The following is a 15,055-nucleotide window of genomic DNA, read 5'->3' as shown; positions in this document are numbered from 1 at the left end:
CATCTTTTTATCCTCCAACTATTAACCCAATAACTGGCACATAAAAGGTGTTCATTAAATGTTGACTGGATAAATTGAGGAATAAACTAAGATATAATATTAGATTGACTTTAAAGTCTAGTTCCTTTGTATTACACTCAAATTTAATCTTTGGATTTTAGTAATAAAGGTAACACACATTCTGTGTAACTAATAGATTTACCCAAGTTAAACCAGTTGAATACTGAAATTAGGAAATCAAACAAACCAAATTGCTTAAATTGTATGTAGCAAACATGAATATGTCCATTTATTAAGTAATATAATTCAATTATCAGTTCACTGAAAACATTTCTTGAGCATCTACTATGTTCTAATTACCATGCCCAGGAGCTGGCAGGCCTCAGGCTCTCAAGGAAGTGAGTGTCTGGTGGGGCAGAGAACCAACTAAATATTCTGACAGAGGTGTGTGCTGGGGCCACTGAACGACCTCAGAGGGCAGCTAAAGTACAACTGCAGGGAGGGGTTATATGGAAGGCTTCACAGAGAGGTGATGCTTGAACTGAGGGTTGATAAAACAGCAATAATTAATGTAAAACAAAGAAACAGCCAATCCAGGCAGAGAGAAAAGGGTGAGGCACCCACAGTTCTACTGGCAGAGAGAAGGCTGCATATAGAAGAACGGCAGAAAATGACAAGAAACACAGAGAAAAACAGGAGGGACCCCAGATCGTGTAGGGTTAAGGATTTATAAAACATCTTCAGGGAAGAAGCAGTTGTATTAAATTCTTTCCTCAAGGGGCTTAGAGCTTACTTAAAACAGATTAAGAGTAATAGGTGAACAGTATTTAAAAAAGGAATTTTGATCAGCAAATAGGTGAAGTAACAAAACAAAACAAACAAACATAAAAAGCAAAGACACTTAATTCAAGATAACTTAGGAGTTATCTGAACTTCATGATCCAGTTTTATCACATCTCTTAAAGGATAAGAGGAGAATTAGGTGTGACTTTGAACTATAAATATTCCAACAATTTTGAAAACCAAAGAATGTTTTAAATTAAAAAGAAAGTGTTTTATCTCTCTGTAGAGACCATATCTCCAAATACACTGATCTCTGTCACTGAAGTACCTACCTTAGAGTCACTCAACAATGCCATTATGAATGTCAATATTGGGCAGAGATGAAAGAAAAGAACAGTATTCACACACTGATTATTCAGCAGACCACTACTGCTGGTAGGCAAGAAGTCTCAGAATGAACAGTCCAGCCGTGCTCCAGCTGTCCTGCACACTTGCGGGGAGAGCTCACGGGCAGTCCAACGGATGGAGTGTACATGTAAAAGTAATGTGGTATTTTACAATACAGCACATATCAAAATTGCAACTTGGTTTCAGATTGCTTATTGTTATGATAAAGACATCAGTAACCATTTAAAAGAAGGTACATCTAAGTGTCTGTATTAGCGATGTAATCAAAGTTAGTTTTTCATTGTTAGTAACTAATGGAATGTAAGTTATTTTCAGGGAAAAAATAAAACAGTCTAACATTAATCTGAATTTCAGTTAAGTATGACAATATACAGGTACATCTACAGCAAGTTAGACTACCTTTTCCAAATGCTGCAGAATTCAAGTCACTTTATACAAAGGAGACTATGGAGAGAAGTACGAATTAAAATGAAAAATTCAGCGAAATTCCACAATTTCTAGTTCATTTTATAATTTTATTTCTAAATGTCATCTCCTGGGAACCTGAGGAACCACAGGCTAACTCATTTGATTGTAACTGAACAGTATTATTTATTTATAAACTTTTAATTTTGCCTCTCTAAGAGAAAATAAAAAAGGCATCACTGAAAGATTTTCTTTTTTTTCCCCTATAACTAACTGTCAAAGAGAACGACAAATAATAAATTACAGGCTATAAACAAGCAAATATCTGAAAACAAAGACAAATTCTGGCAGAATAATTTTTACGTTTAATGCAACTTCAGTCTTCTAAAGATCCACTTTCACAGCCATAAAAAAGAATGAAATAATGCCATTTGCAGCAATATGGATGGACCTAGAGATTGTCATACTGAGTAAAGTAAATGAGACAGAGAAAGACAAGTATATTGCTTATATGTGGATCTAAAAATATGGTGCAAATGAACTTATTTACAAAACAGAAATAGAGTCACAGATGTAGAAAACAAACTTATGGTTACCAGAGGGGAAAGGAGGGGAGGGATAAGTTGGGAGACTGGGATTGACATATACTATATATAAAATAGATAACTAATAAAGACCTACTATAAAACACAGGCTAGTCTACTCAATACTCTGTAATGGCCTATATGGGAAAGGAATCTAAAAAAGAGTGTATATATGTATATGTATAAGTGATTCACTTTGATGTACACAACTGAAACTAATACAACATTGTAAATCAACTATACTCCAATAAAAAAAAAAAAATCCGGCCTATCCAATGTCTGGGCCAATAACTATTAAGGACAGTCATAACAAGGATAAGGTCATCAAAACATACTGAATTAACTGTAAACTAAGAATATTATATATAAGATCATCATAATCAGTTAATGGATATTGTGTTTTTTTCCCTTTGGACTAATTATTTTTCTCTTTTTTCTTTTATATTTTATTTTATTATAGTTAGCATCATGCTGCTATTCCTGCAAGTACTGAACAAGCATGGGATTTGAATATTACACTCTTAAATAAATGAATTGCTTAATTTCCTCTGACCATCTATACATACTCCATCTTCAAAAAGTATATCAATATTCTATCATAAAGGAGATAGGAACCTTTTCTTCAATATGCATGACATTTCTGGACAATGCAATTTTGGCACTGGCACGTTTTTCCATGAAGAAAATATTTGCAGTTCTATGGCATTCATCATTTGACAAAAGCAACTATTTTCCTTATCTATCAGCTCTTACTGATCTTACTAGCAGTGACCGCGGAATCCTTAAGGACCCATTAAATCTCTGAAGAAGAAAGCTAAGATGAAGGACCTGCCACTCCAAATTCATGTGCTACTTGGCCTAGCTATCACTACACTAGTACAAGCTGTAGATAAAAAAGCAGATTGCCCACGATTATGTACATGTGAAATCCGGCCCTGGTTTACACCTAGATCCATTTATATGGAAGCATCTACAGTGGATTGTAATGATTTAGGTCTTTCAAATTTCCCAGCCAGATTGCCTGCTGACACACAGATTCTGCTCCTACAGACTAACAATATTGCAAAAATTGAATACTCCATAGACTTTCCAGTAAATCTTACTGGCCTGGACTTATCTCAAAACAATTTATCTTCAGTTACCAATATTAATGTAAAAAAGATGCCTCAGCTTCTTTCTGTGTACCTAGAGGAAAACAAACTTACTGAGCTGCCTGAAAAATGTCTGTCTGGACTTAGTAACTTACAAGAACTCTACATTAATCACAACTTGCTTTCTACAATTTCACCCGGAGCCTTTATTGGCCTACGTAATCTCCTTCGACTTCATCTCAATTCAAATAGATTGCAGATGATCAACAGTAAGTGGTTTGAGGCTCTTCCCCATCTGGAGATTCTGATGATTGGGGAAAATCCAATCATCAGAATCAAAGACATGAACTTTAAGCCTCTTATCAATCTTCGCAGCCTGGTTATAGCTGGTATAAACCTCACGGAAATACCAGATAATGCCTTGGTTGGACTTGAAAACTTAGAAAGCATCTCTTTTTATGACAACAGGCTTATTAAAGTGCCCCATGTTGCTCTTCAAAAAGTGGTAAACCTCAAATTTTTGGATCTAAATAAAAATCCCATTAATAGAATACGGAGGGGTGATTTTAGCAATATGCTACATTTAAAAGAATTGGGGATAAACAATATGCCTGAGCTGATTTCCATCGACAGTCTTGCTGTGGATAATCTGCCAGATTTAAGAAAAATAGAAGCTACTAACAACCCCAGGTTGTCTTACATTCACCCAAATGCATTTTTCAGACTACCCAAGCTGGAATCACTCATGCTTAACAGCAATGCCCTTAGTGCCCTGTACCGCAGTACCATTGAGTCTCTGCCAAACCTCAAGGAAATCAGCATACACAGCAATCCCATCAGGTGTGATTGTGTCATCCGTTGGATTAATATGAACAAAACCAACATTCGATTTATGGAGCCAGATTCACTGTTTTGCGTGGACCCACCTGAATTCCAAGGCCAGAATGTTCGGCAGGTGCATTTCAGGGAAATGATGGAAATCTGTCTCCCTCTTATAGCTCCAGAGAGTTTTCCTTCTAATCTGGATTTAGAAACTGGGAGCTATGTTTCCTTACACTGCAGAGCTACTGCAGAGCCACAGCCTGAAATCTCCTGGATCATACCTTCTGGTAAAAAACTCCTGCCTAATACTCTGACAGACAAGTTCTATGTCCATTCTGAAGGCACACTAGATATAAGTGGCATCTCCCCAACAGAAGGGGGTTTATATACCTGTATAGCAACTAACCTGGTTGGTGCTGACTTGAAGTCTATTATGATCAAAGTGGATGGCTCTTTTCCCCAGGATAACAATGGATCCTTGAATATTAAAATAAAAGATGTTCAGGCCAACTCAGTTCTGGTGTCTTGGAAAGCAAGTTCTAAAATTCTCAAATCCAGTGTTAAGTGGACAGCCTTTGTCAAGACTCAAAATTCCCATGCTGCCCAAAGTGCTCGAATACCATCTGATGTCAAGGTATATAATCTTACTCATCTGAACCCATCAACTGAGTACAAGATTTGTATTGATATCCCCACCATCTATCAAAAAAGCAGAAAACAATGTGTAAATGTCACCACAAAAGGTTTGCACCCTGATCGAAAAGAGTATGATAAGAGTAACACCACAACATTTATCGCCTACCTTGGAGGTTTTCTGGGGATTATTGGTATGATATGTCTTTTCAGCTGCCTCTCTCAAGAAATGAACTGTGATGGTGGACATAACTATGTGAGAAATTACTTACAGAAACCAACCTTTGCATTCAGTGAGCTTTATCCTCCTCTGATCAACCTCTGGGAAGCAGGCAAAGAAAAAGGTACAGCATTGGAAGTAAAAGCAACTGTTATAGGTGTGCCAACAAACATGTCCTAAAAACAACTAACTAAATCTACTTCAAAGAAAACTCAAAACCATGGTTGTACTTTAAAAAAAAAAAGGCAGAGAAATATTACTTCGTAGAAGGAAGTTTAAGCTTCACCAATGCTGCTCCTGACCAATGGACATATGTACAAGTTCAGCATTTTAATTAACTGGCTTCGAAGGGTACTGTGGCAACCAAATAAAACAATTCCATTTTCTAGAACTTTCATGTAACTTTTATGTCTGGACTACAGTTAAAGTGGACAAAAACATTTCTGTATTTTTTTTAAGTATATAAGAGTAGTTGAACTGAGCAATACCTCCTCCTGTGTTGTATTACACATGTTAGCCACGAGTTTTTGCAGTGACCAGATAAACTTGAATTGACACGTGGTGTAATAAAATGGACAGATTCTGTAGAGTAGACACAGTGAATATGTGGACCTCTTTTATAAGGAAAAATACATTTTGGATTAAAATCAATTGCTTTTGTCTTGTTTTTGTTTCTAAATAAAGAATAACTTCTGGGAAATATCATTTGACCAGATATCATTTAAATGACAATGTTTTCAAAAAGTGTTTTTCTATAATGAAATTTGGAATGCTAAGAGTAAGACACTTTTACTGGGTGATGTAACTACATTTTTATAATGCACAAAAATGGATTTTAGAAGGCACTTTATCAATATTGAAAGAAAATAATAACATTGTACTTAACCCTTTATTGACAGAAACAAATCCTCTTGGAAATTATGTATTCTTATGTATTCAAATTATAGATTTTCTTTTCTTAACAAGCAGCTTTTGGAGTGGATTTAATTATTAAGTTCATACAATATAAATCCAGTATCTAAGGAAATGAAAGTCTTATTTTAATAATTGGTAGTAGCTCAACATTAGGCTGCTTGCTTTGCAGAAAATATTGCCAAATTTCAGTAGGACTTATGATCTAGGTGTAATTTTCAAATCTTGCTGTGATTGTAAACACTTAATGAGCTTCACTGCAATAACAAGCAAACAATCTAATAATCTTCTATGTTGCAAATACAGCAAGGAAACATGTTCTACATGACCCCCAAAGAAGGAGGTTTATATACTTGTATAGCAACTAACATAGTCGGTACTGAGTTAAAGACAGTTATGATCAAAGGGGATGGTTCTTTTCCCCAGGATAACAATGGATTTTAGAACTTTAGGAGACTAGGATTTTTAAATTTTATTGTAAGATATACTGAATTCATAGTGGAAGAAGTTCCAGAGTTCAACAGAAATTTAAGAAGACAGTTTTGCTCATGAAAAGCTTCTGAGACTAAAAAATTAAGTGCAGTTTTCCATGACTGTAAGGCACCTAAGTAACACAGCTTAGAGAAATTGAGAATCACTGAATTGAAGTGCTAATAACACTACTAATTATTTTAGAGTCTTATACAGAAAATACAAGAAGTTTACCTGGAAAAAACAACCAAGATTTTTAGGGCTTTAGTCATATTTACAAACAAAAACCCATAGTCCTACAAAACCAATGTATTTGTGTACAAAGAAAACATCCTGAAACACTAAAAAAAAAATTTACAGAAGGTAATAAGCCTTACTTTTTATAGGCAAATTGCTTATCTCTACAAAGCTACAAGTCTTCCATTATAACTGCTACTTAATCTGTTCATAATCAAGTGTTTAAGTTTTCTTACCATAGCTTTCTGCATATCATCAACATGTCACTGGCCTGTAAACATTTCTACCACTGAAATCATATCAGTTTATTTGTTAATACTAGACATTTGCTTTTGTGATAGCACTGACAGTTTCTAATTAAGTATTAGCTGTTTTTGACAATGTTGGAAAGTAATTGTTATGAACTCTTTAAAACGAAAGGACAACTGTGTTAATTTTAACACAACCAAAATATGAAAGTTGCTAATTAAATGTGTTTCCCTAACACAAATTCTACAACCTGATGAATCACTATCACAGAGAGGCTGACATTAGAACTTTTCAGTAAGACATGCTCATACATCACAAGAGGTTTCAGCACCACGGACAGAGCTTTTAAAAAGAGCTGGGCTATTTATCAAAAATATAGGAGCTGAAATATGACCTATTAGGATGCAGGTATTGTATAGGTCAGCAAGAACTTGCTCAGATTTCTTGTATGTTTCTATTTTCATGAAGAACTATATCAAACATATGGTAAAGCTGAGAATCCATTTCAAGCTAAATTCTTCTTAGAGAAATTGCAGTAAATAAGTACTCGGAATAGATACCTAACAGTGAGCACTAAAATGAAGTATTTTTGTTACAGCTGAATAAATACAGATGCTCAAAGCAAATCATGATCCTATTTACTTGCTCAAATTTTAATCTAAATTGCCAGTGAGAAAAAGAAAAAAAGACATTTGCTTCAACAACAGAATGGCATTTGATACTCCCTATATTACCTCCTAAACCCCACACAAAATTAACTAAGCACTGGTTAAAGTACTCAAAGCATGTAACTTACAATTTGGTGATACCAAATGGATACAAAGGCAAACTTTGCCTATAATAAATAAAATTCTAAAGTTTATATCTCTATGAATGCCACATGATCCCCTCACATTGCATGAAAGAAAACTTTTTTTTAGAAAAAAATAATTTTACAAGAATTATATATGTTATAATTTACACTACAAAATAAATCCAAATTTTCTATAAATAAGCATGTCTAGTTGAATACAAAAATGCATACAATGTGAAGCAAAATGTGCAATTGTCAGCAAAGCCAAGTAACAATATGCTGCCAGTCATATGTAACCATTTTACTTAGAAAGAAATAAAATAGATTTATGGTACATATGTCAGTCTGTTGATACTTACTGCAGTTCTTAAATTTATTCTAATTAGGTAAAAATTTCTTAAGCAACACTATATAACAGCAAGCATAATTTTAACATTATAATTCCTTAGTCTATTCATTTAACTATATTTTCTTTTGTTTATATTCAATATATATGTATTGTATGGCTATTAGTCACTGGAAAAATAGAAGTGAACAGGACAAATTCCCCACCATTAAGGGGCTTATATTCAACTGGTTTGCATTCTGGTTATGTATCACTGATTTCACAAATATGTGTTAACTATGTTACCTAGTGGAGACCCAGCTTCAATCCATACTTTCACAGAATGGTAATGTTCAGAAAATCAGATTTTTTTCTTTGGTCTAAAATATTTTATCTATCACAACATGTTGATATAGGAACTTAATTCAAATTTATTATTGATTTTATTCACAATAGATAGATAGAAAGACAGATAGATAGATAGATAAATACTAGCCTTTATTTAACCATCCTCAGACTGGTTAAATAAACAGGCATGTCTACTTACCATAAATTATTCCTAGGCACAAAAACATGGATAACTAATATGTTTCCCCTATTTTCAACATAGAATGATCACCCAATAAATATAAGTTAAATTCAAGAAGGTAATCTAGCACTGCTAAAATGTTTATGTATTTTATGAGGAAGACCAACTTACTCTATCCACTCTTATAAAATCTTCCAACAACTATGAAGAAAAATTCCATAGATTAGCCTTTTACATGAAAAATTAGAAGTGATAGGTCAGTAACCAATAAAGCAAACAAAACAACTAAAAGTTTAAGAGCATATATTTGCTAAAGAAAGAGAAAATTCCAATAAAATGTTCTCACAGCTGTCATAAATAGCAGGAAAAAGTTCTCATTGTATATGTAAACATAAAGCAACATCTTTAGCTTCATCACAATGCTGACTTTCTAGGAGACAGGGAATTATAAATAGTAATTATATTGTGGCTACATTTTCTTTGATTCAATCTCTGTCTCTCTTGTCTCTCTTTCTCTAACTTGCCAAAACAAATGATAACAAATAAGTAAAAGTTTTTTCAAAGAATATGGTTGTTACAGGTATGTTTAGTATATCAAGCATCCCAAATGGTCATTTGGCGATAAATCTAAACAGAAAGACTAAAATCATCTTTTCTTTCAAATGGTAGTATTTTCACCCTGAGTTCTATAGCCCCCACCTTTATAATATCATTTTACCCTGATTAATGCATTGCTAACTAGGCTGTTGCTTGGGAGCATGGCAGTATTGTACTGGAATGAAAAAGCCATGCCTGTCATGGAGTTCTGGAAAATGAAAGAAACTGACTCCAGTTTCAACACAATAGTGGCTACTTTCATGTGTTAATTTGAAAAGTGAGGACTTTATTGTTAGGGGTGACCACCAATTTTGTTTATATTATTTCTCTGAAGCAAGGGAAAAATAAAAACACTATTTGTACACAGGAATAAAATGGCAAAATGTGAGTTAATTGTAATAGCCACATATATCCAATTCCAAGTAAAATTATTAAAATACAAGCTTTAAAGAAGAATATTCTAGTAAAATATAGATTTTTTCCAAAATCTGGCCTAAACTTTCCATTAATGATATAACAAAGGTGCTTTTGAATTGACTAGTAAGCATTCGGTATTCTCAAGTGAGAAAATACATGAAATAGAACACAATTCCTTTTTATTCCTATTGAAAATAGACAAGCCCATAGAGATTTGAATCTACCTATTCTAGTTCACTTTACATATATATCAGAGGGCTCTTAGCTTACCTTTGAATAAAGCCATATAGTCAATACCAAATAAGGGGTCATGTATGTAACAGATACATCGATACAGTTTTCTCTTAAAAGCAAAGTGAGGTATTTAAATAAGTAATAAATTCAGAGCAAATTTATCACATATGATTTCAAAATCACTGTAGTGTGGTCCAGAGTAACAAAGCATAGCAAAAAGAACTGTGGTTAACCTTGGCAAGTCTTTCAAAAGAGTGAACTATAATGGCATTTGAAGACCTCACAGTGCTTTGTGTCTTTATCTTTTCTAACTCTAATACATCTTCAAGAAACTAATACCATTATGTGACCATTGTAAGGAAAATCCAGCTTCTCATTAAAATATATGGTTTGGTGTCAAGTCATTGATTCAAAATCCAATTGTGATATCCATTTATAATGTTTATCAGCCTCTACAACAAACAATGGAGTAAACTTAGGACATAAGTTGACCTTCCTAATCCTAGCACTGAAAGAATCAGAGTGTAATAAAATAACTTCCCTGTCAGTTGAGGTACCAGATTCAAGGTTGGTAAAGACAAACAGTTCTTAAACCATCAGAGGTGTTATAACTACAGGAATATGATCAAACACACTGAAAGAGTTCTTCAAAAGAATACTATATAAAATTGAAATTCACTATCGAAACTGGGATTAAAGACAGATACCTCTGGTAAACAACCCTTTAATAATGATTGCAGAGAGGAGTCATGTAGTCAATAAAGAACAAAAAAATCATGTCCCCAAAATAACTTTAAGGCTCCCGGGATTCCCATCCCTGTTTCCTAGTCAATCAACAAACCAACATTCCAATATATGGTTTTTACATTAAATTGTTTATTTTATTAGAGTTTAAAAACACATTTACATACAAAATGCATGAATTTATATAACTATGTGATTCTAACTACCCAATTCAAACCCTTGAGTGTAAAAATAAGAATCCTTCAATAGAGAAAAGGTATAAAAATAGAAGAAAATAAAACATTTATTTCTTTTTTCTATCAAAATGCTTATCTACATATATTCATATAGATTTAATAGACTGCATTGAAAAAACGAGCTACATCAAAAACAACCATGTTAGATAAGGGGAGTTAGGTTCTTCCAACCAATGGGTTACGTGCATCTCAGTCCAGGCTCAGGCCTGAAGTCACAATATGATGCTTGAGAGATTTTCTTGGCACATATAATGCATAGCAATTAATAAATATATTATCAACATTATTATATTTGAATAAATATACATTCATATTTCCTTGAGTAACAAGATAAAAACTAGAAAGGAAGGAAACAAACACTTACTGAATGCTGAATATGTGCCAGACTAAAAATTTGCTATGGTCGTAAGAAATCCACTACAGATCTAAAGGAGAAGGGGTGTGGGAAAAATGAATATTTACCATCTTTTTTTTTTTTTTTTTTTCTTGCGGTACACGGGCCTCTCACCGCTGTGGCCTCTCCTGTTGCGGAGCACAGGCTCCAGACGCTCAGGCTCAGCGGCCACGGCTCACAGGCCCAGCCGCTCCGTGGCATGTGGGATCTTCCCGGACCGGGGCACGAACCCGTGTCCCCTGCATCGGCAGGCGGACTCTCAACCACTGTGCCACCAGGGAAGCCCCCAATATTTACCATCTTACTATGTGTCAGGCATACTGAGGAATGTGCTTGCTCACCCTCCTGGTCTCTGTTTCTCTATATGCACACCTCTCTCTCACATGCGTGTGACACACACACACACTTACATTAATTCAATTTTCATGAAATCCTTGTGGGTTCAGTGTTAACACTCTCATTTTATACATCAGTCTCAGAGAAGTAATTTTCTTTCCCAAGGTAATAATATCATAGAGCAGAGAAACCAAAAGGTACAACATCATGAAAAATAATAATACCCAGGTACTTTTCTGGCATGCCATACAAAAAATAACTAATAGGTGGTATTTTGAGGAGGGAACACTCCATCAGTAATATACCAGATTCATTAATTGTGCTACTGTCTTCTAACTATCTCCATCAACATGTTCACTTAAAATATTCCTATGTTGGTTCTGCATGAGGGATTGGGGTAAAGGGCTCCAGTTTGCCAACTTTCAGTTATTACTCACCAAAGGCACAACTGTGAGCACTGGTTTAGCAAAAACAAAAAAAAAACAAACAAAAACACACACACAAAACAACCTCCAAAAACCTGCATATATTATAAATTGAACTTTTAAAATAAGCATATTCACTAAGTACCCACTGGCTGCAAGGTACTTCTAGAGACTTATAAAAGACTCTTCTGTAATTATTTCCATGCATCCATTTCACAGTCCCCATGCATAATGCTCTCCTGTTTTTCTATCCCATTACATAAAAGTAAAGGATAGTCAATTACCTGTTTTACTTGTTTTCTGACTCTAGCTTATATTTGTCATACATGATAATTATGACCTTAGAAAGAGGTGCATAAAGAGTAAGGACTGGGCTTCCCTGGTGGCACAGTGGTTGAGAGTCCTCCTGCCGATGCAGGGGACACGGGTTCGTGCCCCGGTCCGGGAAGATCCCACATGCCGCGGAGTGGCTGGGCCCGTGAGCCATGGCCGCTGAGCCTGCGCGTCTGGAGCCTGTGCTCCGCAACAGGAGAGGCCACAACAGTGAGGGGCCCGCGTACCGCAAAAAAAAACCCCCAAAAATAAACAAAAAAAACACCAGGCTAGCTCTTGAATAAAGGATTAAAGCAAAAGATTACTTTCACACTTGGGTGGTGTATGTCAAAAAAAGAGTAAGGACTGAGGGGAAAAATTTTTCCCTTCAACTTTCTGCCAACATCCCCATCCTTGCATGTATTGGTGCCGTAAACACTAACAGCTTAGAGGGTCATATGTCAGTGCACTCTGATAGAGTTTAGTCTGTTGGACGACTTGTAGCCTATTACAAATGGGTTCTGAAAAGTTCTAAGTTATGAATTGGAGTTTATGAATTGATTCTGAGGAGTTCTAATAAATGAATTTGTTCTAGAAGAACAAAACTAATTAATATAGGATAGATAACATGGATTATATGTTCATAAATGGGGCAGCAAAAAATATTAAATAAAAACTTGACACCATCAAACTTATCCCTGAGATTAAAACCTCCAATGCCCATATAGGAAGTTGACTGTCTCTATGTCCCAGTAGAAGAAACAAGGTGATTCATTAAAACAAGCAAACATCTCCACAGATTAGTAAGCTTCTATGAAATTAAATTGGCATGCAGATTTTATGTGTAGAGAAGTATCTCAGTATTTAATGAGTACTAATTTTTGCTTGCTAATATTTCATAGTCACTATGCTGAACCCTGTTCTCATTCCAAAGATACCACCCCACCTTGATTTTTTTTTTAATGAATCATTGATATGGCAGAACTCCTTTGCTAGTATTATTTGGAAAATAATAGTAGTAAACTTCCTAAACAGAGAAGCAAGTAGTGGCCCATGTTTTCATTCATACATGATTTTTTCCCATGTGCTCTTCATTTATTGAGGACCTACTATGTGCCAGACATGGTATTAGCTGCTAGAGATGCAACATTGCCTGTGATAGACAAATTCCTTGACATCATAAAGCTTAGCCTACAGGTAGATACCAACAAATGAATCTGGTAATTGCAATATAAGTTAATAGAAATATGATAGGAATAGGGATAGCTTACACATATGCTGGGGTACAGGTTATTATAAAGGAGCCCAGAAAGGGCTCTAAGACTGCCTTTATACAATCTCCCAATTAAAAAGCTGAGAAATGTTGGGAGCAGGCTAGGGATAGTGTGAAGATGACAACAAGCTGAAGAATTTGAATAGCAACAGCATGCTGAGTAACTGGGAGAAAGTTCTGAAGAAGGAAAAAGCCAGAGCTGGCTTCAAAAGATAAATGAAGATATGGGTAAAAAAATCAAACTTTACTTGGTGCTAAACATGGTGGAAACTAATGTCCCAGGGAGAATAACTAGGCCAAATTTAAAACACCAGGACTAATTTATAAGGCTACAAATATTAGTTTTCCATATTTCACGCCTGTCTCCCTCTATAACCAAGCCCCAGTTTCTCATCCAATCCCTAGTCCTCCATAGTTGGGAATATGAGAAGAAGTGGAAAATAAAAGAGAAAAGGAAATAGATACAGGCACACTCTATACACTACTGCTCAGGTGTCCCCTCATCTGAAACCACATCCAACACACACACAGACTCTCAAGACCCTTAGAAGCATACACTCAGACACAAACTATTCATGTTCAGAGTAAGTATGGTCCATTATATGTAAGATATCCTATTTTCAGATATTAAAAAAATACACCTCCCATGAAATTAACAGAGGGTCAAAATGTTACTCCAAATGTTACATTATTTCCCCAAAGGGAAAATCAATGAAAGAGACCTTAGGTATTCTGACCAGTTTTGTACATTAAAACCCATGTAATGTAAAATTAGGGTCTATGTGTTTGAATTTAAGATCGATCTAGTTCTATTTCCACTGTTAATTGTATTTCTCTTTCAGAAATTTCACACATATGTTACATAGAGTTTAATAAGTATGTAAGTATAAAAAGAGATTTAGGAACACCAGGAACAAATAGTGTGTCTCATTTCCTTGGATTATGTTTTCTACCATATCAGACATAGTTCTAACTGGATGTCATAGATATCACTTTCCTCAGATAATAGAAAAAAAAATTGCTCTCTTATGTTTCCAGTTGATACCCTGAATTCAAAATAACTTAAAATAAGAAAGAGTAGAATACGTAGAAGTACTCACCCATGAATAGGACACTCATTCCACATTTTTTATGGTTTCTCAACACTGAGCTCTCTTAAGAAGAAAATTTTATTAAGATTGTCTAACACAAGTCTAATATAGATTACTAAGGAACTAAATTATGTCAATAATTTAAAGTTTAATTTTGAAGATGTACTTAAAAATTAATAGAGGAGCTAAGCATTAATAGACATAGACATAATAAACTTAACAGAAAAGATAAGCATTAGCATAAAAAATCAGAAATACTTTTGCTATTAAATTTTCTCAAAAAGGTTTTGGGGAACTGTGATACAAAGACTATTAAATTAGTTACTTTTCAATCCTTCAAAATCTTTTGTTTGAAAGGTCTGTTTGAGGTTTTTACCTGAAACCAAGGGGGGGGTGGTGAAAGCACATCCACCTTCTCATGACATTTTAAATGCCGGGGTCTTAGTATGCCCAGAAAGACTCCTACAACACTCTGAAGTGAGCTCCTAATTGTGTAGAGGACTACAATTCACCATGGCAGGTGTGTCTGTTCCA

The 15,055-nt window shown here is 34.8% G+C and overlaps 2 protein-coding genes across 3 annotated transcripts in view; one reads left to right on the top strand and one right to left on the bottom strand.

Moving 5' to 3' along the window:
* The window catches only part of IMMP2L (inner mitochondrial membrane peptidase subunit 2), a 935,747-nt gene that overhangs the window by 490,643 nt on the left and 430,049 nt on the right, over window positions 1-15,055 (bottom strand). The gene's annotated exons all lie outside the window — the stretch shown is intronic.
* Window positions 1,892-5,533, top strand: LRRN3 (leucine rich repeat neuronal 3). The gene has a single exon (XM_022583008.3). The coding sequence runs from the start codon at window positions 3,000-3,002 to the stop codon at window positions 5,124-5,126; it is 2,127 nt and encodes a 708-aa protein (XP_022438716.1). The 5' UTR covers window positions 1,892-2,999; the 3' UTR covers window positions 5,127-5,533.

Source organism: Delphinapterus leucas, chromosome 9, assembly GCF_059928025.1.
Source record: "Delphinapterus leucas isolate spDelLeu-1000000601 "Yukka" chromosome 9, BTC_Dleu_Yukka2, whole genome shotgun sequence".
Classification (NCBI taxonomy): Eukaryota; Metazoa; Chordata; class Mammalia; order Artiodactyla; family Monodontidae; genus Delphinapterus; species Delphinapterus leucas.
Note: the sequence above shows the minus strand (reverse complement) of the source record. Positions and strands in the feature narration are given on the sequence as shown.